The sequence below is a fragment of the Nannospalax galili genome, unplaced genomic scaffold (assembly GCF_000622305.1).
Source record: "Nannospalax galili isolate Female #2095 unplaced genomic scaffold, S.galili_v1.0 scaffold105, whole genome shotgun sequence".
Classification (NCBI taxonomy): Eukaryota; Metazoa; Chordata; class Mammalia; order Rodentia; family Spalacidae; genus Nannospalax; species Nannospalax galili.
Window position 1 is genome coordinate 736,034 of NW_008354502.1, and position 27,637 is coordinate 763,670.

General features: G+C 40.7%; 1 protein-coding gene across 2 annotated transcripts in view; it reads left to right on the forward strand.

The window, feature by feature from the left end:
* Positions 1 to 27,005, forward strand: part of Abca1 (ATP binding cassette subfamily A member 1) — a 136,196-nt gene extending 109,191 nt beyond the window's left edge. For both annotated transcript variants that reach the window (XM_029555297.1, XM_008851702.3), the window contains exons 30-50: positions 545 to 643; positions 3,349 to 3,538; positions 4,329 to 4,423; positions 5,359 to 5,391; positions 6,699 to 6,804; positions 7,590 to 7,664; positions 8,183 to 8,352; positions 9,507 to 9,684; positions 11,787 to 11,902; positions 12,012 to 12,156; positions 13,842 to 13,965; positions 15,423 to 15,552; positions 15,799 to 15,919; positions 17,013 to 17,075; positions 17,681 to 17,787; positions 20,351 to 20,492; positions 20,999 to 21,133; positions 22,199 to 22,302; positions 22,875 to 22,967; positions 23,598 to 23,841; positions 24,461 to 27,005. In XM_029555297.1, coding sequence (XP_029411157.1) covers positions 545 to 643; positions 3,349 to 3,538; positions 4,329 to 4,423; positions 5,359 to 5,391; positions 6,699 to 6,804; positions 7,590 to 7,664; positions 8,183 to 8,352; positions 9,507 to 9,684; positions 11,787 to 11,902; positions 12,012 to 12,156; positions 13,842 to 13,965; positions 15,423 to 15,552; positions 15,799 to 15,919; positions 17,013 to 17,075; positions 17,681 to 17,787; positions 20,351 to 20,492; positions 20,999 to 21,133; positions 22,199 to 22,302; positions 22,875 to 22,967; positions 23,598 to 23,841; positions 24,461 to 24,601 — 2,611 coding nt within the window. In that variant the 3' untranslated portion in view covers positions 24,602 to 27,005. The remainder of the gene's footprint in view (positions 1 to 544; positions 644 to 3,348; positions 3,539 to 4,328; positions 4,424 to 5,358; positions 5,392 to 6,698; positions 6,805 to 7,589; positions 7,665 to 8,182; positions 8,353 to 9,506; positions 9,685 to 11,786; positions 11,903 to 12,011; positions 12,157 to 13,841; positions 13,966 to 15,422; positions 15,553 to 15,798; positions 15,920 to 17,012; positions 17,076 to 17,680; positions 17,788 to 20,350; positions 20,493 to 20,998; positions 21,134 to 22,198; positions 22,303 to 22,874; positions 22,968 to 23,597; positions 23,842 to 24,460) is intronic.
* Positions 27,006 to 27,637: the final 632 nt, after the last annotated feature.

Consider the following 27,637-nt stretch of genomic DNA (forward strand, 5'->3'; position numbering starts at 1 on the left):
GGATTAGTCAAACCCATAGTTTCATCTTACAGGGCTAAAGTTTGTTTGGTTCTTGCTGATGACCCGAAAAAACTTATATCTGTAGATCATGGGGTGGGTTTGTAACCTGTGCCCATTATTTTTTGGACTTTTTAGTTGTTCTACAAATTTTGTTGGTCAACAAAATCTGACTGTCCTTTCTTAGAAAATTCATGTCTGTTGTCTGTGACAAATGTATAATCGTGAAAGTAGTCTTGAAATACTGATCCTTAAATGAGTTTCTCTATTTTGGGTTAAAATGCATATATATATATATATGCATGTGTGTATGCACATACCTTCATATACACTGTCTTTGTACATTCTTTGCTGGAGTGCTGTATGCCTTAATGCCACATGTATGTCCAGTGTCCTTGTAGGTGGCTTCTGTGTTTACTCATTTTGGTTTTAAGGCCCCATCCTCCAGGAAGTATTTAATCAAGTGTTTTATGTAGAAATCCTTTTCTATCTTCCAATTCCTGGTTTGAATGAACTACTCATCTGACCATCTCTCCTGTACTCACAGTAATGATGCTCCCGAGGATATGGGCACCCAGGAACTCTTGAATGCTCTAACTAAAGACCCAGGCTTTGGAACCCGATGTATGGAAGGAAACCCAATCCCGTGAGTGACACTTCAGCTATAAGTTGATTTCTTGTGACTGTCACCCAGTTTAGTTTCTGATATTACTGCATGCCACTTTGTGACCACCTCCATTTTCCCTTTGAGTCACCTTTTATTTTAAAAAGGCAAGACAGTAACCTTAGTAACAAATGGAATCTAAGATCCTGCAAAGCATATCGTTAGAGGCATTTTTTGGTTTTGAAGTTTGCCTATCAGATTCTATGCTTTAACCCAAAAAGATGACATATTGATTTTTCTAAGAATAGACATTCTCCTTCTGCGTAGTCGTATATAGATTTTTTTTATCATATTAGCCATCAGATCAAGGTTTAGAGAGAAGCTAAATAAATTTAGTGACATAACCAGATGACTGTATACAGGAGATGGCAGGTCGTGAGGCTGCTATGATGAAGCCAGTGGTGAGGTGAGGAGCACAGAGAGCTGAAGGCTGGTAGAGGTGGCTCCAAGTTTCCAAGTTCAAACAGAATTTGCACCTGAGGTCATTTAGTACCACATGATATCTGAAGAAATTTGGGAGGGTGCTGGAGAACTAGAGAGAGAACTTTAATTCCAAGCTGGAGAGGAGAAGTCTTGCAATTGTCAGAGAGCTGAACATCATTGCTATATATACAAGACCCAGCATATTCCTAAATGGGTAGTTTCTATGTACTTATTAGTTCTTAATTGGTTTTAGATGGTCTTCTATTAGTGAGAACTCCAACTTACGATTCTGACTGATGGTTCAGAGGTTATGGTCCATGGTTGATTGACTCTGTTATTTTGGTGGTCTCCAGTGGACAGATCATCATGGCAGGGGATATGTGGTCAAACACAGCTGCTTATATCATGGTGGCCAAGCCAGGAAGGAAAATGAGAGAAGAAAGGGCTGGGGTTCCAGTATTTCCTTCAAGACCATGTCCCCAGTGACCCACTTCCTTCCTTCCTTACTGGGTGGTAAATCTGGCAGCCATTATTAGCTCCCCACTAAAAAGACAATGAGGGTAGAGGAGGATCAAGGAACATCTGGACTTCACAAAACGTTTGGGGTTCCATGTGAAGGTTTTGTAGGCAAAATGTGTGAGATCAAAAGGTAATGGTGTTGACTGGTGTTGCTGGCCAGCTGAGCTGGATTTGTACATTGATTATAGCAAAGAAGGAAACAGAACTGGGCTGTGAGCTGATCTATAGAGATAAAAGAAATGCATCTGACGTCAGAGGGTGTGCATGCTCTCTGGTACCATGGACCCTGTGCTGGAGGCACTCAGAAAGAAAGGACTCTATCCTCTCAGCTCAGACTGAAATTAAAAGTTTAGGTTACAGAAAGTGTCAGCACTGAAGTAAATGGATTGGGTTGCTTTTCCATGATCGTTTAGTCTGTCTCATCCTATTGTCATTTGAAGGTTTTAGGTATGAGGTTCAAAAGAATAGGTGTCTTGGGTAAGAGGATTTAAAGCGGGAATGAAAGATCATTCTGAAAACCTGTCTACTTGGTTTTTTGATACCTAAGAAAATAAGATAAAAATGGTAGCTCTAGTTTAAATTGTGGAATATTGAAAGTGGAAGAGAGTCTGGAAATGACAAGTCATTTTATCCTCTTATTTCACCAGTGGGGAAACATGAGCTTTGAGATTACAAGGGGCTTGTGATGTTCACCAGACAATTCAGAGCTCTGGGCCGAGATGAAGGCCTTGTGCTGCCTCTGAGGACACTTGCAAAGAGTCTCACTCTTCATACATCAAGCACTCCCACTCCACTCAGCCCTCAATGCTCTATTCATTTTAGAACAGAAATTAGATCTTGCCATTCTCTACAGGATTTTCAGCATGCAGAGCATAAATACAGGCTCCTCCCCAGGCCTGTGTCATGTGGCTCCTGCCTCCCTTTCCTTCTCATTCATCATCACTCCTCTTCTTAGCTCATCACACTGTCTTCTTGTTCCTCAAATATGCAGACTCATCTCTTCACAGGGCCTTTGTGCCTGACTTTTCATTGCTTCTGCTCGGTGTGTTCTTTCCCGCTAATAATTTTTTATTATATATGTATATTTTTTTATTTTAGTGGGGGAACATGCATACTGTGGTGTATCTGTAGAGTCAGAGGATTACTTGCGGGAGGTGGTTCCCTCTTTCCACCATGTAGGACCTGAGGATTGAGCTCAGATTTTCAGGCTTGGCAGCAGGTGCCTTTACCCACTGAGCCCTCTCTCCAGCCCATCCTCCTAATTCTCATTGTGTATGTTTCGGCAGTAGTATTGTCTTGGATTCAGAGCTCGGTTTTCCTTATGTAGTCTCCCTTTATTTTGGGTCATGTAAGCTTGGATTGTTTATTTGTTGTCTAACTCTTTGGGGGCTTGCAGAATCCATAAAGGCAGAGCCAGTGGTTAGGAACGTGTGGGGAAAGATGCAAAACCGTGTGTGGAACATAATAGACTCCTGATGTCAACAAATGGTGGTTAACTGAATTGAACACAGTCCAGTCTATGAACATTTAGAACATGTTTGTGTTTCATTTTCTTGATCTACAAAATGATGCCACAGCTTCCCAGGCCGCTGTGAGGTCAAACATATTGAAGTCATACTCTTCCAAATGGCAGGGCTAGGCACATGTTTGTGGTTATTAAAGAACAAGCCTGCATTCCTAAGGCAACAGGGAAAGCTGGGCCCTTTCCAGCTGATCCTACAACTCTTCATGTCCTGCTTTTGCAGAGACACTCCTTGCTTGGTTGGGGAGGAGGACTGGACCACGGCTCCTGTTCCCCAGACCATCATGGACCTCTTCCAAAATGGGAACTGGACGATGAAGAACCCCTCTCCTACCTGCCAGTGTAGCAGTGACAAGATCAAGAAGATGCTGCCCGTGTGTCCTGCAGGGGCAGGGGGGCTGCCACCTCCTCAGGTGAGTCACCATCAGGGTGTGACTCAGCAGTGGGTGCAGGGTGGACTGGTAGCATCTGAGTGGGAGGGAAATGAGTAAGGCGTGATGACAGGGTGGGTGATTTCAGCCCCAATCTTGTCAGAGAAAAGAGCAAGTGGGATATGAGGGAGGTTTGGATCACATTGTGCCCGTCCCTGTCACACAGCTACCACAGCCCCAGTTTCCAGCCCTGGCTGTGCCACAACTGAGCTAGTGACTGTTGTTAGCTCCACGGGCCTGTTTCTTCACCTCAGGAGGGAAGGCTGGAACACAAAACTTAGGTGTATCTTGTGAAATCTGATGTTCTCTAAGGTTCTGAGTTTGGGAGGAGTCTTACTAGAGCTAGCTCTCTGTTGCTTTACCATCCAGGTTGGAAAAGAGATTTTTAATGGCTATGCACACTTAAAGAAGTCTTGGTTGCCACTCTAAAATAGCAGCTAAGCTATTCACCAGTATAAATGTACTGAGCAAAAGAATTCACTGGGAGCAGTTCATAATGCAGTTCCCTAAAATCTCTTGTGGCTATGAAGAATGCCATCTAGATATTCAGATTGATTCCCCAGGGAAGACTGGGGTTTGGCATAAATAAGTGCCAAGTGCCAGGGGCAGACTAGACTAGGTCTTGATGGTGGGTGGCTCATCATCCTGCCTGGGCCCTGTGCTCAGGGTTCTAGGTACGTAGTTGAGGCACATGTGTTCCTATTCTTGGTCTGTTTTCTCCCCAAATTCATATCTATAAAGACACATGTACTTGGTTTTTATGTGGTGACAGAGAAAACAGAACACTGCGGATATCCTTCAGAATCTGACCGGAAGAAACATTTCGGATTATCTGGTGAAGACATATGTGCAGATCATAGCCAAAAGGTGACTGTTGTTGAATCCTGGCCTGTGCCTTATCCTTGCTGAGTAGAGGAGTTAGAGGCCTAAAAATAGCGGACTTGGGTGGCAGGGAAATGCCAGACTATGGTTCTGTTGGAAATTTAGCATATTATATCAATTATAGAAGGTGATATGAGGAATTGTGAACTTTAAAATTTAGATTTTAAAGGATGGGGCTGCCTGGTCTAGGATGAAAATGAATGATAAATGTGGACTCAGATTTGAATTCTGACACTTAGTAGCCGCTTGGCTAGGGCACCTCGCCATCTTTTTAAAGTCCTAGTTTGTATAAATGTGATTTACTGCTGTTCTCTTAAGTGTGTTGTGAAGGATAAGCACAGTGGCCTAAGCAAAGAGATTTGGGTCCTCCCTCATGGGTGGGCCTCAATGAACATCTGACGTTCTGAGGAGAGGTTAGAGAAGATGCTGTAGCTTTCATGAGCCTTTAAAGAGCCTTGTAGCTTCCTGGGACATGGCCACATAGTACTGAGTGTTTAATCAATGCTCAGAAAGCGTGTTTCTTTTCCATCAGCATGATCAGGTAGCCTGTCTCTGCTAGAAGTGATTTTAAATGACAAGAATGTGCCAGAATGCTAGTGATGTTGAGTTTCCGCAAGCTATAACATCTTCATGTGATTCACAATGGAAGTATTTAAATTGAAAACATTCTTAGTTTTAGTTATATGTGGGTCTCTGAGGTGGTTTTTAAGTTGGCTTAATTTGTGTGCTTCTCATATACATAATATTTTTAACAGCAGGTGAGCTGAGGCTAGCCCTCTTTGCACTGGCGCAGCCTGCGGTGCTGGCCTGATCACGGGGCTGCTTCTGTGTTTTATCCTCAGGCAGATAATTCCCCTTTGTACCATCAACAGTATCAATGCTTGCTAGACCTGATTTTTCTTTGTTCTTCCTTTCTGCAGCTTGAAGAATAAGATCTGGGTAAATGAGTTTCGGTAAGTTGATCTCTTCTTTCTGTTTTTTTCTGACACCTCAAACCCTGGAAGAATGATTTTGATGTAGGAGTCTTGGATGGAGGCCGGTTTATAGGTGTGGAGATTGTTTGCTATTCACACACTCTTTGGTGTCACCTCATGGTGAGGAGGACAAAGGCACTGCAGACTTGGGGAGCACGCAAGGGCACAGCCAGAGTTAGGTTCCTTGTGGGGTTTGCCTAGGACATCTCTTTGTTTTGGAAGCCTCTGAAATATCTGGCATAGTGATTTCCTTGAGGAGACTCAGAAACCTCTGCAGGGCCTCTGGGGGCTTTAAGTAAGTTCAGTGTCATGAAGGGAAAACCTCTTCTAGCTGTACTTTCCCCAAACAGATTCCCAAGGGTGTCCAGGAACTCAAAAAAAAATTTTTCAGACCTTTCGCACAAAACTAGGAAGGCCTTGGAGGAAATAAAAGCCATCGAAACCATTTATTTTCACTGTATTTCAGCCCGTTTTCCCCTCTGGATTTTGAAGGAGTAGATGGGAGTGGGGAAGGTAGCATTCTCTAAGTCAGTTTGTACGTCATGGAATAACAGCAGATGTGGCTGCCTCCTGTGACCTCAGAGGCTCTGTTTCTGAGTCCTACTTTTCCTCTCTGCCTTTTCCCAGCGTTCAGGGATCCCTGGAACTCTGGGCAAAGCAGACATCGGCTCACATAGTGGTCCTCATGCTAGGGAAGACAAGACCTGTCTGTGATCCCTACCAGCCTACTCAACAATGTGCCCATCACCACTTGCCCTGACTTCCCATCTGCATTTTCAGGCCTGAGCCTACAGGGGCAGCAGCACCGATCATATGAATGTCCTGTCAACCCTCAGTCCCAGGCCTTCCCTATTGGGCAGCAACCTTGAGAATTAAGGTAGCTAGAATTTATGAGAGGAGACCAACTTGCAACTTCCCTTAAGCCAATGTTGGTCCTAGTTTGAATAAGAAATGGCTCTCAGGGCTGGAGAGATGGCTCCAAGGTTGAGAGTACTGACTGCTCTTGAAGAAGACCTGGATTTGATTGCTAGTACCCACATGGTAGCTAACAGCCATCCAGAGCTCAAGTTCCAGGGGATCCGACACCCTGTTTTGACCTCCTTGGGCACTGCACAACACGGGTGCACTTTCATTCATGAATGAAAGCTCATGTAATACACTCATATACATAATTTTTTTTTTAAAAAAAAGAAATGGCTCTCAAAGAATCTCCTGCTGCAGAATCTGCTGTCGAGTGCCGGCTTGCGGCTTACTGTCTGAATTTTAATGGCAGGCTGTTTTTTTAGGTATGGAGGATTTTCCCTGGGTGTCAGTAATTCTCAAGGACTTCCTCCGAGTCAAGAAGTTAATAATGCTATCAAGCAAATGAAGAAGCTCTTGAAGCTGGCCAAGGTACAGCATCCATCCAGAGACATATCAGGAAAATGGGGCTGGGACATGAAACTAGTGGGCAGACTGAGCTGATCCCAGCAACTCATTGTTCTTTGTATGTTTACATACAAAGCAATTTTAGCCAGATCAGAATGACCTACTCTTACTCAGCATATATTTAAATTCTCAAAGTATAGATCAAAAATGAACTCAGAGATTAAAAACTCATAACAGCAGTCTATACAACTACCTGGTTGGTAAATAAATTGGCCTTTACTTTCCTAAAACAGGAATGAATTATTTTCCTTTCCAAGCTGGTAGCTGGTCTTCAAGACATACTGAGCCTGTATTTGTTTCTCTGTATCTCTGATTTCCCAGTTTGAAGTGAGAGTTGGGGGTATCAGGTGACATGGACTCTGGGGTCTTGAACAGCAGTGCTGGGCCTAGAATCTAAAGCTCTGCTTTGAAACACAGGTTTACATGTCCAACACATCTGCCTGTGGTGTGGGTTCTAATTCTTGGAATGTTGCCAGGGGACTCTTTGAAAATTCTTGGGACCTTTAAGTCATGGAATTTCTTGGTGATCCCTTCACAACTTGTGACATTTTGGCAACATTATGCTGTGGATTTTTGCTTACTTGGTTCTCAGGAATCATGTGTTTAATGGCTTCAAATTTGATTTCAATGGATGAAGTCCTGGTAGTATTGCTTTTCATAGGGTTGTCTATGGCTTACAAATTTCAGACTCACTATGACCCATGTCTGTGTGAACAGTCACAACTGAGGCAGGATTCTGTTGTTTACAGGACAGTTCTGCTGATCGATTTCTAAGCAGCCTGGGAAGATTCATGACAGGACTGGACACCAAAAACAATGTCAAGGTAAGCCACAGTCTATGTTGTGCTAGCTCCTTGGCAAACAATAATCCTGTGTTCCCTGAAGTCTCGATGGTCAAGTTGATAGGGGCATTCATGACAGAAAACCATTAACTTTTTACTGGTGAGATAATACAGCGTAGTGATTCAGAGAAATTGTTTTGACACCAGACTTAATGTGAACCAATGTGATCTCGCTGTTAGCCACTTAACCTATTTAAGCCTCACTTTCCTCATCTGTTACATGAAGACTAATCATGGTTGTCTCTAATGGTTAGGAGAGTAACTGATTGAAGGTGTAAGATCTTCACACAGTACTGATCTTCACATACTACTGACCCCACGACCAGTGGTCAGTAGACCCTGTGTCTTATTACTTTGCCATTCCTGTGACTGTAATGCTTTTGGTTTGCGACTGGAATTTCTTTCAGAAGTCTCCATGCATGTTTTCTGTGTGTGTGTACACTTACTCCTGGGAGCATGGTTTGGTAGCATTACCTCAAACCTGGTCTGTTTAATTTTAGGTGTGGTTCAATAACAAGGGCTGGCATGCCATCAGCTCTTTCCTGAATGTTATCAACAATGCCATCCTCCGGGCCAACCTACAGAAGGGAGAGAATCCTAGCCAGTATGGGATTACTGCTTTCAATCATCCTCTGAATCTCACCAAGCAGCAGCTCTCAGAGGTGGCTCTGTAAGTGCGCTTATGTCTGAATGGGTGGGTGCGAGCATGTGAAGGGGGTCATGGAGCAGGGGAAAGGGAGTACGAAGCTGGTTGGGGCAGCTAGAGATAATTATATGAATCTGGGTTGATCTAGGCTCCGGGAAGAAATTTATCAGCTTACAAATTGGCTGGCAGGCTTTCTGGAATTACAGAAGGAAAGACCCAGATCTGTGAAAAGTATCACATTTGATTAACTCACATAAAATGAATTTAAAAATGTTAATAGAATCCTAAAATAACTCACAATTAACACTTACAAAAAGTGTTTCATTTGTTTTAGAACTAATCTTTTAAATTCAGTGAATCATGCTTTTTTGTAGTTTTTAAAAAATTTCCCCATTGTGTGTGTGTGTGTGTGTGTGTGTGTGTGTGTGTGTGCTCATGGGCATGCACGTGCATATGTGCATGCAAACATGCTTGCAGATTTGTTGGACTGGTATACTGCATTGGTATTTGTGCAGATTTGTGAGATTGGTATACTGCATCCCATTGTTTTCTATTTTATTTAAAGCCATAGAAATTAACTTGTATGAATGGTTTCACAATAGAATTTCTTCCTTATTTAGTTTTTTTTTAATTTATTATTTTTATTTTATATGTATGAGTGTATTGTCTGCATGTGTGTAAGTGTGCCCGTGTTGTGCAATGCCTACAGAGTCAGAAGAGGGCATTGGATTCCCCTGGAACTGGAGTTGTTAGCCACCATGTGGGTGCTGGGAGTCAAACCTGGGTCCTCTGCAAGAGCAGCCAGTGCTCTTTACAACTGAGCCACCTCTCTAGCCCCCCTTATTTAGTTTTTAACTTACACTTTTTTTTGTTTATGGATATTTACAACTTACTACTTTTACAAGGTCGAAAATGTGAACAACATTAAAGACCCATTCCCATTTGATCATTCCCATACTTTCTTCAGTAGATACGATGGACACATTTTTATCCTGAATTTGAATATTTTTTTGTAAAATTTTACTTAAAAATTATTACATGTACCCTGACCTAAGATATATTTAGTAAGCGTGTTTTTCCCTGGGTTGTGCTTTGGTTGTACATTTATGTCTTCTTATTTACTGTGTCTCCAACTGCATCAAAGACTCCTCTGATATTTACTGCCTCTTTCTTTCTAGGATGACCACATCAGTCGATGTCCTTGTGTCTATCTGTGTCATCTTTGCGATGTCGTTTGTCCCAGCCAGCTTTGTAGTGTTCCTGATCCAGGAGCGGGTCAGCAAAGCAAAGCACCTGCAGTTCATCAGTGGGGTGAAGCCTGTCATCTACTGGCTCTCCAACTTTGTCTGGGATATGGTGAGAACACAAGGCCTGCTGTCTCTGTATGAATCTCTATTGGGACCTTGGATTAGTGAGGATAAGAGAGAAGCAGCCCATAATTATCACCAAGGACTGTTCCAATTAGTCTAAAAGTATATAAAATAGGAAAGGGGAAAGGCAGCTCTATACTTCCATGACAACTACCATGGCATTGTCTTTAGAGCTAACTGCATACCAGGAGATCATCTGACCACAGTGACTGCAGTTATTACCAACTGTCTCCTCATAGTGATAACTATGGAAAGAGGCTGGGGAGATGGCTCAGCAGTTAAGAATGGTTGCTGCTCTTGTGGAGGACCTGAGTTTGGTTTCCAGCACCCATATTTGGCAGCTCACAGCCAGGGGATTTGCTGCCCTCTCTGGCCTCCACAGGCATTTGCACACACGTATATATTAACATGCAGTTAACTCACATACATACATAAATAAAAATAATTCTTTTAAAAAAGAATAGAATGGAAAGACCGTAGTTAAAACCCAAAGCCAATACCTCTAACGTATCTGATGGGTTTTAAGCTAGAGTCAGGGTAATTTTTGCCTTACTAGGAAAGTCATTTGTTGTAGAAAACTCCATAAGTTGTACCAGCATCTTATCGATACATTGCAAGTGTTTTGTGTATTAGTTATACTGTACTGTTTTTGTTTGGATCAATATGAAGTATTTCATAGAATCCCGAAGTTCTAATCATTGGTAAATGACCTGTATTTCTTTATGGCTACCATTAATTCTAAATCACACAAAGCAAATATAATCCTTTATCCAGGAACACCTCCTTAAATATTTAAAGACAGCTTTCATTTAGCAAACTTTTCCCATGGATGAGATGCTATATAAGAGCGGACATCTCAATCTCTAAGAGACCATGCAGATGTGATGATGATGGAGATAATGATGTTGCGTATGCTAATTATACCAAGCCTCTAAGACCTGCCACTCTTCTGCTCTGATTGCTTTTCTGTGGCTATGCTCCATTCGTTAATATTCCCTTTGAAAAGCCAAGCCTAGAATTAACCTTGTGTTCAGGTCTGAACAGTTACGAGTCTAGAGAGAGCTGATCTTTATCTCATCCTTCTTACTGCAGCACAAGGACATTACAATTTAGAAGTAGCAGTGAACTGAAACCTCCGTTTCATACGAATGATTCCTAAGTTGGTCTCATTCATTCTATGCTAATGCATAAAATCAACTTTTTTGAACCTAACTTTTTTATCCCTGTTAAACTGCGCCTATCTTCTCTTGATCCAGCAGTTACTTCACTCGTTTAAATTATACTGAGTATATACTACGAGTCTGACCATGTTTGACTATGACTAGGAGATTCGGAGATGAAAGATCAAGTCCCTGAACTCAGGGACATCACCTATATTTTCATGTATTTTCTGTCCCTTCCTGCTTCAGAGCCTGAAGTTTGCTGGGAGCGTATCTTCATTTGAGTTGTTGGCAGACACATAGAATAGGAGGGGCTGAAGTGGTCTGCAGTGGTAACTGTCCCAACAGCTACCAACCCACAGTCAGTTCCCTGCATAGCTTCTTCCTCTCTGCCAGCTATGCGTTCTCAGAATTATCCCTAGGTCAAGTCTTTATTTCTTCATTTTAATGCTTGAAGCACTGTCAGGACAGACTTTAAAATTATTCTCAGTGTGATGAAACAATTCTGACATTCACGTTATAGGCACTTACCTCATAAATAGATTACATGTGAGATTGAACTTGGGCAGACTATAATACAGCATTAATGATGGAACAGACACAATCATCTCTGGGTAGAATAATGGAAGCTTATTTGCCTCCTGTGAAATTGAAATGACTCTGACTGAGAATCCATCCTTCAGTAAGTTTACTGAGCGTGACACCTTGGCTTCGCTGTGGGAAAGACAGAAGGGCATGCAGTTTATAAAATCAGCCAAGGGTAAAATGCTTGTCAAAATGTATTGTCCAGCATTTTGATTAATAGTTTATGTGGCTTCATTAATTCAGAGTTATTCTCTGATATGTTTACCTGCCCTTTTTTGTCCGATGATGGTGAAGGCTTGGAATCTGTTGTATATTTGACTTATTTCCTTATTTTCTCTTTTAGTGCAATTATGTGGTCCCCGCTACGTTGGTCATTATCATCTTCATCTGCTTCCAGCAGAAGTCCTATGTGTCCTCCACCAACCTGCCTGTGCTAGCCCTTCTGCTTTTGCTGTATGGGTAAGGCGACTCTGGGTGGGGGACTCACCTGGTGGATAAGGCATATGGTATTCAATGTTAGAGAGAAGGCAGGAGACTCCAGTGGATGTTTGCTTTTGTGTCTTACCAGATGGTCAATCACACCTCTCATGTACCCAGCATCCTTCGTGTTCAAGATCCCCAGCACAGCCTACGTGGTGCTCACTAGCGTGAACCTCTTCATCGGCATCAATGGCAGTGTGGCCACTTTTGTGCTGGAGCTCTTCACCAACAATGTGAGTGCAGCAGAAAGGGCACGTCCAGCTGGGTTGCACTCTGGGTGCCAGAGACAGTGATTAATCTTCATCTTCTTCCACTTGTCTGAGACATCGACACCACTGACTACTCTGTCCTTTCTCTGCCTTCTCTAGGCCCATATAGCCCCGTTTCTTTCTTGCTATGCCTTGTGTTTCTCTGGTCAAACCTTTCCGTTTCCTCTGACAGTTCTTTACACTTCTTTCTCCTTCGGGTGTCGTTTTCGTGAAGACTGAGTCCTCTGTTGTCTTTGTTTTCCTGTTTAGACACTGCTGTTCAATCTTCAGGCTCTTACCACCACCACTGTGTCTCATTTTCATCTTTCAGATCTATGCCTTGATTGTTCCCTGGGGCTCTGTTCGTTCTCACTGCCTGGTGAAAGGCTCCATTTAAATTATTTGTAATTACCCCAGACCAGACATGTTGTTGTAATCTTTCCAATTAGAGCCCGTTATTTCTCTCGCCGTCCCTGTTGTACTTACTGGCATCTGTGTAGTTGCTCGTGCTGACTCTCTTGGGCACATCCTAGATGCCTTGCTGTTGCTTATTTCCCACATTCATCTGGTCACATCAGGGATCCTTCCAGTTTCAAATCCCATCAACAAGATTATTCGTTCTTGTCACTGCCTTTGCCCCAGCACCTCACCTTTGCGTACAATGCCTTTTGTGGGTGCATAACCCTTCCTGGCCAGTTGCTATACATCATTTCCCAATTCTTTGTCATTTCTCTTAAACTATCATACTCCAATAGGTCTTCCTTGAAATGCCCTTCATCTGAAAGTTCCGGGAGCATCTCCATACCCATTAAGATGTATTTAGCTCTAGGGACTGGAGAGATGGTTCAGACATTAAGAGCACTTGCTGCTCTTGCAGAGGACCCAGGTTCAGTTCCCAGCACCCACATGGTGGCTCATAACTGTCTGTAACTCTAGTTCTAGGGGATCTGACTCTCTCTCCTGGCCTCTGTGGGCACCAGGCATGCACATGGTACTCTTACATACATGCAGGCAAAATACTCATGCACATAAATTAAATCGTAAGAAAAAAAAGATTTGTCTCCGATGTGAAGCTGTCCTTCTTTACCTGTAGGTATGCATGCTTTCTTGTCTCTGGACTCTCAGAACCCTCAGTCCTCCTTCCATCAAACACATATCCTGTTATGTCATCATTTCCAATTTACACATTTGGTTTTTTTCTAAGTTAAATAGATTATTATCATTCACATCCTCCATGTCATTGCCCAGAGCTCCAGCATATAGCAACTTACTCAATAGCTATATATTTGGCCACGGTTGCCTTAAGGGGTCATATTACATTCTCATGTATTTGAGAAGAGTTTTTGAAGTTCTAACAAAATCCTGAAACTCAAATATTGACCCAGGTATGACAGATTTGCTTTTAAAATGCTAAGCAAATGTTTTGTTATGGATTTACTTCTGATTAATGTAGCCGTGTTTTGAAGCATTGTGTAGTTCCACATAATCAGCAATACTCCAGATTTTCCAAAGAACAGAAAATGCCTGCTGCTGTTTACTGGTATCCGAATTCAAAGGTACAACCTGTCTACAGGGAATCAGATGTTTTCTTTACTCCCATATTTCAGTCTTTGATTTTTAGCTTAAAGTATGAGCGAGTGAAATTTATTCCTCCCCCACTCTCGTTTCAGAAGCTGAATAGCATCAATGACATCTTGAAGTCTGTGTTCCTGATCTTCCCACATTTTTGCCTGGGGCGAGGGCTCATAGACATGGTGAAAAACCAGGCAATGGCTGATGCTCTGGAGAGGTTTGGTGAGTAAGGCAGTGGGTGTACAAAGCTTTAATGAATGTGACAATGTGCATGGGTCTTGGCGCCCTGATCATTGGTTTAGGGAGAGGCAGTGGCTAGACGTAGGATGTCTGTCCTCCAAGCACCTCCCAAGGACTGATGCTAACACAGTTGGTCCGTCATGGGTCTCAGTTATCTGTGCCTCTGATGGCTCTAAGATAAGTGAGAGGGTAATTTTGGAAATAAGGAAAATGCTGGCATATGTGTAAACCCAATGCCCAACGCCACTGGTTGAGTTTGTCAGATCACTGGAAAAAATCACACCATAGCTTTGGGAATTAAACACAGGCCAGAGATTCAAAGAGAAAGACATACATTTTGACTATTAGGAAAATCACGTGCCTGCAGATATGCTCATATATTATCTTTCCCATGGTCTATAGAGAGATCATTTACTGAAGCTCTTTCCTACTTTCATAGTGGTTAAAATATTTCTCCTGCCATCATATGACTATTTTTCGTCTATTGGTTAATACAGTTAGATGAGCAATGTGATTTAATAGACTTAGAAGACTTTTCCAACTTAAAGGTACAAAGAAGACATAGGAGGAATTTAAGGGACGTCCTCATAAACCCAGTTATCTTAAGTCCCTAGGTTACATTAAATGCTGCAGAAATGGGCATCTTGGGTTGGAGAGATGACTCAGCAGTTAAGAGTATTGGCTATTCTTGCAGAGGACCTGGTTTTGATTCCCAGCACTCACATGGTGGCTAACAACCATCCATAACTCCAGTTCCAGGGGAATTTGACACCCTCATTTGGGCCTTGCTTGACACGGGTACACTTACACATATGCAGGCAAAACACTCATATATATAAAATAAAAATAACAAATAAAATTTAAAAAAGAAATGAGCATTCTTTGAATGCATTTTCTGTTTTCTAATACTTCTTTATTTTTTGGAGACAAAGTTTCTCCTGTTTTTTTTTGTTTTGTTTTGTTTTGTTTTGCTTTTTGAGAAAAGGTTTCCCTGTAGCCCCAGCTGAAATTCTGATGGATAGAGGGCCATGTTATATTTCCCTAAATCAGACCTGGAAAGTAACCACTCTTTTGTTATTTGCTTTTCTTCTTGTCATGGATGATAGCCATTGATATTTCTAGAAAAATATGTGCACTTGATCCCAAAGTTAGGGAGGGGCCACAATAGCTTCTTTTTTAAAATATAAAACGAGCCCTTTAATTTTCAAGTGTTTTAAAAAGTGAATTTACACCGAAACCAGCCATGAAGGTTAGCATAAAATTTACTAATTTCAACTTAAAAAAAAAAAATAGAACAGCTGCAGCACCCCCTCTGTACAGCACTGATTCTGGGCGAATGCAGAGGAGTCAGCCTCGGAAACAGGATTGCACTCCCTGGAGCTAGGGCTGTGATTTCTGGTGCCTTCTTTCTGACCCAGTGTCCACATTGTGTCTAACAGGGGAGAATCGCTTTGTGTCTCCACTCTCCTGGGAACTGGTGGGACGAAACCTTTTTGCCATGGCCGTGGAGGGAGTGGTGTTTTTCCTCATTACTGTTCTCATCCAATACAGATTTTTCATCAGGCCCAGGTAAGCTTTTCCTTAGAACCCATAGAGCTCCTGGATGAGGGTCATAGGAAATGCTTGCCAGTGGGGACTGGATTGAGTGGAACTCAGACAGTTGAACCAGTTTCCCGTCACGAGCCTCCCCAGCTCCCGACCCGCCAATCTAGAAATTATGGCAATAAGTTTCTATGAGATTGCTTTTGAGACTTGAATTTTGTCTTGAGAAGTAATTTAAAGGTTTTTTTCCTTCTTAAAAATGTTTCTCCTAAGACCTGTGAAGGCAAAGCTCCCACCTTTGAATGATGAAGATGAGGATGTGAGGCGGGAGAGGCAGCGAATTCTGGATGGTGGAGGACAGAACGACATCTTGGAAATCAAAGAGCTGACAAAGGTGGGATTTTGAGTGTGGACTGCAATAGTTTGTCTTCGGCTCTTTCAGTTTTGGCTGCTGGAGATTAGCATTTTGCTGACTTGCTTAATTGAAAAAAAAAAATGCTTCCCCAAATGTGCATCTATACCAAGCTTCTGTCAATTTTATTTAAAGTACCCCATAGAGACTTCTTAATTAAAGAAATCCTACTGAGAATACTCCTGTTATGTGAATCCTCACTTTTGGTTTTATTTATTTTGCATATTTATACTTACATGTTATTAAAACAACTAATATTGTGTATCTAGCAGAAGTACAGAGAATAAATTGGTTGATTTTTGAGTTTCATGGCTCAAAAGGCAACTGTATCTCCACTGCTCAGAAAGCATGTCTGTTTCAGCCCTCTCCAGATACCAGAATTCTCAAACTTTGCTTCCCTGTAGCCCCAGATGTAGACCAGGCTGGCCTCAATCTCATGGAGATTTGCCTGCCTCTGCCTCTGCCTCTGCTGGGAGTAAAGGGATGCACCACCACACCTGGCAAGGTTTAATTTTAAAAATCATATATACAATTATTATATACACTTCTAGAGAACTTAATTGAAAATATATGCTGTATTTATATGTTAAATGAAAAATTATGCGACTACTAGTACTATGTTTTTTAAAAATATTTTTATTTATTATTTTTATTTTATGTGTATGCGTGTATTGCCTGCATGTAGGTAAGTGCACCTGTGTTGGGCAATGCCCACGGAGGACAGAAGATCCCCTGGGACTGGAGTTATGGACAGTTGTTAGCTGCCATGTGGGTGCCGGGATTCGAACCTGGGTCTTCTGCAAGAACAGCCAGTGTTCTTAACCACTGAGCCATCTCTCCAGCCCTATTACTTGGTTTTGAAAAGACTCAAATTAGAAACAACAAAGAAATTCATTTCTGAGTTCCAGAGTCAGTCAAAAGCCATTTGTCACAAAGTCAGAGTAAGGCTGTTAGCACATCCAGTGTGTGCCTTAGTCTTGTTTGTGATGTGTGCATTAGAACCCCTTTTCTGTAGTAGCTTGGGAGAGTCCAGAGTCATTGAGGTGCATGGAATTTTGTATTTCATTGGTTGCAGATCTACAGAAGAAAGAGGAAGCCTGCCGTCGACAGGATTTGTGTTGGCATTCCTCCTGGCGAGGTAAACACACTTTGTGTTGGGTTTTGTCTTATTAATTCAGACTATATCTACCCGATAAAACAAAAATGTAAGTGGGGAAAATGACTTTTAGAGGCTTCCATATTTGGGCCTATGAGAAAGAATTAGTTATGGAGAGAATAAGGACCTCTTGTCAAAACAGAACAATTTTTGAAGATCTCAGGCAGTTTGAGAAAGCACACACATCCAAATCGTGCTTTTGTCATCCACAGAGAGGATGAAATTCAAATAGGTCAAACAGTATATTTTCTCTTTTCTAATTTTTTTGCTTTCTTTTATGGCCTTTAGTCAGGTTGGGTGGCATTCTGTCCAGCTGGCTTCTTTATTGCTTTTCACAGATTGACTCCAGTCACTGATGACTCAGTATTTATAAATATACTCATATATAACATGACCCTATTATTTTATACACATACACACATATGCATTATATATATGACATTTTAGAACCAATACAATATTTAACTTTTCATCGATACTTAAAGATGGTACTTTAAGGTCAATTTCAAATAAAAACTAAGCTCAAGAGGCTGTTTTAGAAGGTTTAGAAGTTCATTTATTCAACTTACCTAATCTTGTTTCTTCAGTGCTTTGGACTCCTGGGAGTTAATGGTGCTGGAAAATCATCAACTTTCAAGATGTTAACTGGAGACACCACTGTTACCAGGGGGGATGCTTTCCTTAACAAAAATAGGTGAGAAAAGAAGTGGTCTGCATTTGATACAATGATTTTCTTTTCGGTTTAAAGAAATATGTCATTATTTTTCTGACTCTGTGTGCTGAAATATATGTTGAAATATAGTTAGGCATAAACTCTTGAAAGTCATCCCTAATTTCACTACCTAGAAATAAGCTTGATTTTTACATTTTCCTCTTTTTAACAACTTTATTATATAGATATAATTTACTAGTTGTAAGAGAACAGGTCAGAGATTTTTAGTAAGTGTAGAATTATCCACCCATCACCACAACTGGGTTTTAGAACTCTTCATCAGCTTAAATCCATCTTTCTATACATGTAGGCATGTCATGAAATAGAAATCATATTCTGTATAGATTTTGGGTTTTCACTAATGAGTATATGATGAATATTTCCCAATAGATTGCATATTCTTTTTTTCTTAAAGATTTGTTTTTTATTTTATGTACATGTGTAAGTGCCTATGTATATGTAATGTGTACCATGTGTGTGCCTGGTACCTGAGGTGTCCAGAAAAGGGTATCAGATCCTCTGAAACTAGAGTTGCTAGTGGTGATGGTGAGCCACCCAGTGAGGGTGCTGGGGACTGAACCTAGGTTCTCTGGAAGAGCGGCATGCACTGTTAACCACTGAAACATCTCAATGGGTTCTAAGATCTAGAAACTTCACTGTGTACTCATCTGATTTGAGTAAGTCCTTATAAATGTTGGGCATTTATTCACTTTCATTTTTCACTGTGTAAATATATCCTTGATAGAACATTTATTATTTCCTCAGGAATCATTCCCATGGTGAAAGAGCATATACCTGTCAAATTGCCCTCTCTAAAGTGTGTACCAATTGATAAAGTCACCATTAGGTCATTTTCTAATCTTTGTGAATAAAGCTGTGCATGAGAGAGAGGCCTGTTAGGTGATGTTACCCTTGAATACTCTAAATATGTGGGGATTCTCCAGGCTTTAAATTTATTTATTTATTTATTTATTTATTTATATTCTATGTGTAGAAGTATTTTGCCTGCATGTATGTAAGTATACGACATGCATGCAGTGTCCACAGAGACCAGAAGAGATCATCAGATAATCTGGAACTGGAATTATGGATTGTTGTTAGCTGCTGTGTGGGTGCTGAGAACTGAACCCAGGTCCTCTGTAAGAGCAGCCAATGCTCTGAACTACTGAGCCATCTCTCTAGCTCCTTCCCAGGCTTTTTATGTGAATAAATATATAAGGCAGTGCCTTCAAACTTTTCTGACCATGACTATGTAGGAAATACATTTTATATTTTGTTGTAGTGCATACAGAGACACATAAACACATATGCCTAATGAAATTTCATTAAATGGTACCTACTGTTATGATTTTAGTGTAATCTGATAGCTCATATTTGAGCTATGTCATGCCATTTAAAAATTGCTGCCTGGGACCTACTAAATTTATTTTACGCCCCAGCAATTGGAGAGACCTCACAATTCAGAAGCACTGGACAGGGGTGTAACCAATAATATTGATAATCCAGGAACATAATGTTCTTATCCATCTCTTTCCCTGGGTGTTGCTGATTTTTTCAGTAGCAATCTAAAGGAGCCTTAAAAGATTAGAATTCTAGGAATAGTACTGGTTCCCCAACCTTGTTCTAGCACTAAGTTCCCTGGACATATAGAGGTGTCAGCAGTAACTGGCTCATCCCAAGGTTCATCACAGTACTTTTCGCAAACTGACTTGGGCAGTGTAGCTGTGAAGACCTGGCATAGTTTCCAGGGGTGGGTACCTCAGTTACATCTAGAAAATGTTGACCTAGAGTACTGAAACAGCAGGGAGGACATGTTGAAAGGCCAACTTCATGGCTGTCTGGAGGTGGTTGAAGAGCAGCCATCAGACTAGGATGTCACATATTAGCAATTAATAGACTTTATAGAACCTAAAAGCCACCCCCACAGGCGTTACTAAAATCATAGATGTATTTTTTTCATGTTACCAGATTGTTAAGGGATCTCTAATAATAAATGAATAAAGAAATAAATAGGAGTCTCTTCTGTGTATTTAGTGGAGCCAGGCAGTCTAGGATATGAACGTTTTGTGTGAATCAGTGTATAGGTACAGGGAACACAGAGAGCTCACCCCCAGCATGTTAGGGTCTTCTCTGGGTTCACACGGTCTGGACAAAAACTGGAGCAAAAAGGCAGTTGATACATGTGACTGGGTCACAGGGTCAAGTTTGGGATGGAGACTTGGTGTTAAAGTTCCAGGTTGGTGTGACTGAGGTTGTTCACAATGACTGTGCTGCAGTTAGTTGTCAGGGACTCAGGAATCTTGAAATTGGACTGAGCCTGCAGGTTGAAGTTTTGGGTGAGCCCACAAGAGAGGCAGGGCACAGGTAGGACCCCTGACTGCCAGGAAGAGTTCGCATCCTAGGGACAGGAAGACTGTTCCTTCAAGCAGCTGCAGGTATGTGTTTGTTCTATAGAAGTACATTTTTTTAGGAATGTTAGACCAAATGGTCTCATCTGAATATCTCTATGTGCTTCAGACCTAACTAGTTTTATCTTTCATTGCAGCATCTTAACAAATATCCATGAAGTCCATCAGAACATGGGCTATTGCCCACAATTTGATGCCATCACAGAGCTGCTGACTGGGAGAGAGCATGTGGAATTCTTTGCCCTCTTGAGGGGAGTCCCTGAGAAAGAAGTTGGCAAGGTATTGTGGGTACCTGAAAGCCAGCCTGTCTCTTTGACATCCTTATACCATATCTTTTGTTTTGTTTTGTTTTGTTTTGTTTTTTTAGTCTTTTTGAGACAGGGTCTCTCACTCACTATGTAGACCAGGCTGGCCTTGAACTCACAGATACCCGCCTGTCTCTGCCTCCCAAGTGCTGGGATTAAAGGCGTGTGCCCCCCCTCCCCATCTTATACCATATCTTACAGATTTTCACACATGACATCAACCTGAGACTTTCTTCATGCATGCTGCAATCTTTGCACCTGCTCTCAGAGTGGAGGACAGGGTGGATGTGCACGCACAGGCTAGGGGCAGGGAGGAAGTGCAGTTCCCACCACATGAACCCCTTCTTCCTGCTTTTGGGCTCCGTGTTGGTTGCTGAGATTCTAGTCCTATTTAGTGAGAGACAGTTCACATGTAAGTGTAAGAAAACATGGGGAAATTACTGAGCCAGACAAAAATTGAAGTACTTTTTATCTCCCTAGGTTGGTGAATGGGCAATTCGAAAACTGGGCCTTGTGAAGTATGGAGAAAAATATGCCAGTAACTACAGTGGCGGCAACAAGCGCAAGCTTTCCACAGCCATGGCTCTGATAGGTGGGCCTCCTGTGGTGTTTCTGGTGAGTGTGACTGAGGACAGAAACTACTACTGGTCCATCCTGAATGGACAGCATGGTTTATCTCAAGCTATGTATCGTGAGACTGTGGCTAAAGGGCCTTGAAGATGCAGAGGGCAGCCATGCTACATGCTCCCAAATAGAGATGCTCCCGTTGCTTTGTTTCTTGGCCTTGGAGAATTCCCATAGTTGGGACAGAAGCCTAATGCATGATTTGGTCTTCCTTGGGGATATTCTGTGTTCATCTTCTGAAGACAGAGAGGAAATAGTTTCAAGATTGCCACAATAGCCAACTGGATCGTAGTTCCTTACAGCTAAATAAAAAACAGATCAGACTGGGAAATGACCCTTGACCCTCATTTTGTAGAGAACATTGGAGGTATTGGGGGAGAAGCCTTGAATTCAGGCTTTAATGTGACCTAGGCCATGTGGATCTGAAATTTCTCTAAGTCTAGCAAGTATAAATATATCAGGGAGTAAGCTAGAACACACACACACACACAAATACACATACACAAAAATAGCAATTTTACATAAACTTTACTCTGACTTTAATCAAGGTTTTGAACTGGGCCTGATGGCATATACCTTTAATCCCTGCACTTGGGAGACAGAGGCAGGTGAATATCAAGGCCAGCCTATTCTACATAATGAGTTCCAAGCCAGCTCTGCTACATGGAGACTCTGTCTCCAAAAAACAAAAATAAATAAGTAAATAAATAAAAATAAAATAAAGGTTTCAGAAAAAAAGCATTTTTAATAAATAATAGTCATGGAAAGATCACTGTAACTAATGGCTTTTTCCTTTCCCTATTTGGAGAAATTTCTTTAATTTTCTAAAAAGATTATTCAGAATGTTTGAGTTTCCTTCTTTTGCGAGACATTTATAAAAGTACCTTGTTACAGATGAGTTTGAAACTTATTCTGGTTTTTCTGGATCCATCAAGAACTAACTAGAATGGGAAACTAAAATCTGAGCTGCTTTAAGTATCTTTTTAGCATTTCAAGGCAAATCTATTGTTGATGTTTTTCCCCCAGCAAATAATTAAACTTGTTTTCCTCCAATAGGATGAACCAACCACAGGCATGGACCCCAAGGCCAGGAGGTTCTTATGGAATTGTGCCCTAAGCATCATTAAAGAGGGAAGATCCGTAGTGCTTACATCTCATAGGTCTGTAGTGAAGTCTTGGCATTATGTGATTTTTAAGTTTGCCAATATTATATCTTGTCATTTTACAGCAATTAGAAAACAAAGGCAACTATTAAACAGTTATCACTTGAAATTATGCCACTTAGAGACAACTCTGATTATCATTTGTATATATTTCCAAAGTTTTCTTATGCAAATCTAGATACACTTGTGTATGTGTGCATTTTTATAAACAAAAATCTAAGCATAGTACATGCACTGCTATTTCTCACCTATGATATATCATGAACATGATTTCAAGTCATAAAATTGAGCTGTGTCATCATTCTTACAGCTGGACAGTATTTCCTGAGCATCTACCCTAATTGATATAACTGTCCTCTTTGTGCAAACATTTGGGTAGCTTCCACATTATCCACAATTCAGGCCATGTCGTGCAGAACACCAGGTGTTTACCTTCGTGGCTTTTCTAGAAGATGCAGTTATGCTCTAGGAAGATGGGGATCTGTTTCTTTGAAATGCCAGGTGTCTTGGTGATGTTCTGATGGTTATAGGAGCATCTCTCTTTACTAACTCATTCTGTTTTCCCATAGTATGGAAGAATGTGAAGCCCTTTGCACGAGGATGGCCATTATGGTCAATGGGAGGTTCAGGTGCCTTGGAAGTGTTCAACATCTGAAAAACAGGTACCAGAGATCATTTCTATGGGACACGCACCTAGTGAGAAAGTGTGGTGTTTATTCTCTTGTGAGTGTATAAATGGTGGCTTAAAATAAAACAAAGGGAAATTAGACTAAGAAAATGGCATAGAGAAAAGAACATGGGCTTTGAAGTCCAAATGAACAGCATTCAAATTCTGTCTTTACCATATACTGGCTATATGACTTATAACCTGAGAGTCAGTTTTCCGAAAACTATTACTTCTGCATTTTTATATCTAAACGAAAACAAGTCACATGTGACGTTATGATTGTGAAGACAAGGTATAGTATCAATACAGATGGTTTCACATCCTAACCCTACCCCGTAGGAGTTAACTTTGAGATGTGGATCAGTGACTGAATACCTTGGGCTTCTTTATGAAATGTATCACACTTCATGGGTCCACATGAGGATTTAATAGAATCATGTATTCAAGGCTCTGAGCATGGCACTGCACATAGAATAGGTATTTGATAAATGAGACTGATTCCTTCTCTCAGAAGCTGATCTTCGGGTCTCCCTTTTTCTTGGTACACGTTGAATTTTCAAGGTTCAGTATCTCTTTGTGGCGTTTTCTAAGGCTACTCCATTTAAGTGCATTTTCCCGTTTTCAGGTTTGGAGATGGTTATACGATAGTTGTACGAATAGCAGGGTCCAACCCTGACCTGAAGCCTGTCCAGGAGTTCTTTGGAATCGCCTTCCCAGGAAGCGTCCTCAAAGAGAAGCACCGGAACATGCTGCAGTACCAGCTTCCGTCCTCCTTATCCTCTCTGGCCAGGATATTCAGCATCCTCTCCCAGAGCAAAAAGCGACTCCACATAGAAGACTACTCTGTTTCTCAGACAACACTTGACCAAGTAAGCTTTGTGTGTCAAAAATATACTTACTTCTCAGAGTTAGGATGCCTTCCCCATTAGTCCCCACCACGAGCCTGAGAGCAGTTCAGACTATCTGTGCTTGGATTCCTTCTTCATTAGTACCGACTCTGCTGTACACCAGACTTCGATGAACACACACAAAGATGGTGCTTTCTAATTTGTGGGGTTATTGTGACAATTTCTTGCATTAGGAATCATAATAACTACCATTTATGGACAACCAACCCTGAGCCAAACATTTTACCAAGTGCTTTATCCCTTTTAGATTACAAAAAAATGCCAAACAGATCTTGGCAGTTAATAGATATTCAGTAAATGTTTTCTTCCCTCCTCTCTTTAGTCAGGCCTGAATGTGCCAAAATAAGTAGAGGAGTGAGCACTTGGTGACATAGGGGGAATACAGGAAGTTAATTTTTAAGTGCTTATTGGTGTTTTCAAGTATTCTTACCTCCTTCACACAGAGTTTTCTAGTTAGACTACTCAGTTCTGTACTCTCCTACCTCATTTAATTTCAATGTAAGGAAAAATGCAACTGTAATAAAAATACAAGAAAGAACAAATCAAGAGGTATTCATGAAAGTCCATATCCTTTTGACAGGTATTTGTGAACTTTGCCAAGGACCAAAGTGATGATGACCACTTGAAGGACCTATCATTACACAAAAACCAGACAGTGGTGGATGTGGCAGTTCTCACATCCTTTCTGCAGGATGAGAAAGTGAAAGAAAGTTATGTATGAAGAGTCTTGTTCTCACAGGGTGGATGAAATGATGGAAGAGATAGATCTTCCTTTGCACCGTGTCGAGTGTTCCAGAGGAAAGAGTTGGACATTTTGTGGGAAGAAACGAACTGGATACTGTACTGATACTATTCAATGCAATGCAATTCAATGCAATGAAAACAAAATTCCATTACAGGGGCAGTGCCTTTGTAGCTGATGTCTTGTATGGCTCTCTAGTGAAAAAGACTTGAAGTTAGTTTATTACCTTAAGCCGATGTGAAACTCTCGTATGGATCCCAGTGGACATATGGGTTTGGATTCATACTTTTTTGTTCCTGTGTATTCTCACTGGGATTGCAACAAAAATCCATCAGTCATGGCCAGTGATAATCAAAGTCAAAGGCATGCACATCTTCATCCAGTAAGCCATGCTGCACCACAAAACTGGTTTCCTGGTGACACATCCATTGCTGGCGATGAGTGTGCCAGAATTACTAGTGCCAAGTTACTCAGAAAGTCTGACGCACTGTGGTGTGTCACCCACACTTGTGTGAAAGCTGCCCTGCTCAGAGTCTATCGACATCATTAAATATAAGGTGATAAAATGGTGCCATGTGTGACTAAAGTCCTGCCTTGATTCTCTCTTTGATGAGCTGCTGTTGTGGCTGTCATATGCAAAATGTGGATCTCTCTAAACCCAGGAAACTTGGTTCTGTTGTTCAATGCTGCCCCATGCTTGGGGCCATGGGTCTCTCTGGGTCATCTTTCTGAGACTGTTTGAAACACATTTAGATCCTGGTAAGAAACAAAGGATCAGCAGCCAAAATGCTGGGGCTGCAAGCTGCTGAGTTCAGGGTGTGGGATGAAAGAGCTGGTGTATTTACACGTGGGAGGCCTGGGACTGTTTGTCCAGTTGTCTACTAACACGGTACACTGCATCTCACGATCCTTTATTATTTGACGCAAGTGTAGTATTATTTCTAACTGTTTGAATTAACCTAGAAAATGAAAAGATGGAGTTTTATTTTGATAAAAATCTTTGTACTATTAATGTTATTTGGAATTTTAAGTTGTATCATGACGTCTGAAACCTTAGAATGGCCTCTGTAGAAACATGGTGGAGAGGAACGCGCTCACCTTGCTCCACTGCCTTACTGTCCCGTGAAAGTCTGCAGATGGACTGTCTGACTAGTGCCTAGTGACCAGAAAGCAATGTGGTAGTCAAGATCTTGTGCCATGTTTTATCCTATAGAATACTCTTAATTCAGTCCACCAGTTAAGTGTTTTGGGATATATGTTATCACAGACTGAGTATGGATGTGTGGACAGGAGTGAGGAAGAAACTGTCAGCAGATTTCCTGTGCCATGTATTCAGCTAACTGGTTTACAAATAGAGGTCATTTTGCTATCCCACTCTGCCCCTTAATGGCATCAGTGCAAAAGCCAAGAAAGGGTCATTAGGCTAAACAATGAACTCTTTCAAGAAGAAAACAGCTAGCTTAAGCCTTATTGGATACAGCTTGTGCTTACGACATCTAGGACCTTCAAAATAATTGGCTTTGCAGGATGTAAGACATCCAGTTAAATCTCTGCCAATCTAAAATGTTTCATGTCTTTAATCATTAATCTATCATGAAAATTAAAACAATCCATTTTTCCACGTGGAATATTTTTAAACTTTTCTAACCCATATTTAATTTTTTCATCAGCAAGCAGTTTAAAAAATGTTTTTTCACTAACTCTTTAATATCATGTTTTCAGACAAAATAAAAATATGACATAATTCCTATATGGCAAAACTCTCATTCCATCATAAGCATATTCAAATTCTTCATTACATTAACACCCTGGGAAAATCCTTATTTTAATTACTCTGATCTTATGGTCTCATTTTTAAAAACTAAGGTACTGTGAACTGTTTTGAAAAAAATCCAATTCAATATAGACTTTCAATCTTTTCTGTGGCTAGAAACAATCTATAGGTATTATGTGACCTTTAGAGTATCCAAATAGTAATCTTTCCAGTTTTCCTGTGTAAACTTAATTATTTTAGAGATTTTTAAAAAGCCAGTTCTATCCTCAAATATAATTTTCTTATATTCCCTGTGGAGATGTACTATGTTTCAGAAATTCTCAAGCTCAGACAGTTCTGCTTTTACATATTTTTTGAAATCTTGGAAAACTTACTGTGAATATGAGAAAGACAAAAGAAAACAGTCCTCTCTTGATAAATACCCAGCACAGTCCATTATTACAAAAACAGACCTCAAACTACTGTATTTTGATATTTGTACTGAAAGCGTACGCTTTGCAACTATTAAATGTTACACAGCATTCGCTCACATGTAGTTGTTATTGACTTAAAGGGATGGTCTGCTTTCTTCTCATGGTTGTATATATCAGGTAAAAAATTTTCCAAAGAGCCATGTGTCGTGTCATAGTGAACCACTTTGATACTGAAATATTAATTTGTATTCTTGTCACTATTTACTAGTAATAGTATAATGCCATAGTAATGCCGTTCTAATTCTTTTCAAATTTGTTGCATCCCTTTTTATAGAATGTTTATATTTCCATAAGGATTAGCTATGCTATTTCCCTTCTTACCGCCTAGGATGAAGCTGTTTTAGTGAGTTTTCTTTATCATTGGCTCTTCATTCCAAGCACTTTATGCTGTCTGTAATGGATCTATTTTTGCACTGGAATATCTGAGAATTGCAAAACTAGACAAAAGTTTCACAATAGATTTCTAAGTTAAATCATTTTCATTAAAAGGAAAAAAACTGAAAAAAAAATTTGTATTGTCAATAACTTTATATAAAGTATTTAAAAAAGCATATTTCTATGTTATGAGTCACAAAATAAAGCTGTGACAGTTCTGTTGGTCTATACAAATTTACTTTTGTGCATTTTTAGCACCACCTGCTGTTAAAGTGTTATAAAGCTATCTCAAAATTAAGGAATGTCTCTCCTAGTCAGTTTTAATCAAAAGTCAGAGTTTTAGAAAAGGTTAAAATGTTCTGTAAACTGAAAGAGTACTCAGAGGACACTGCT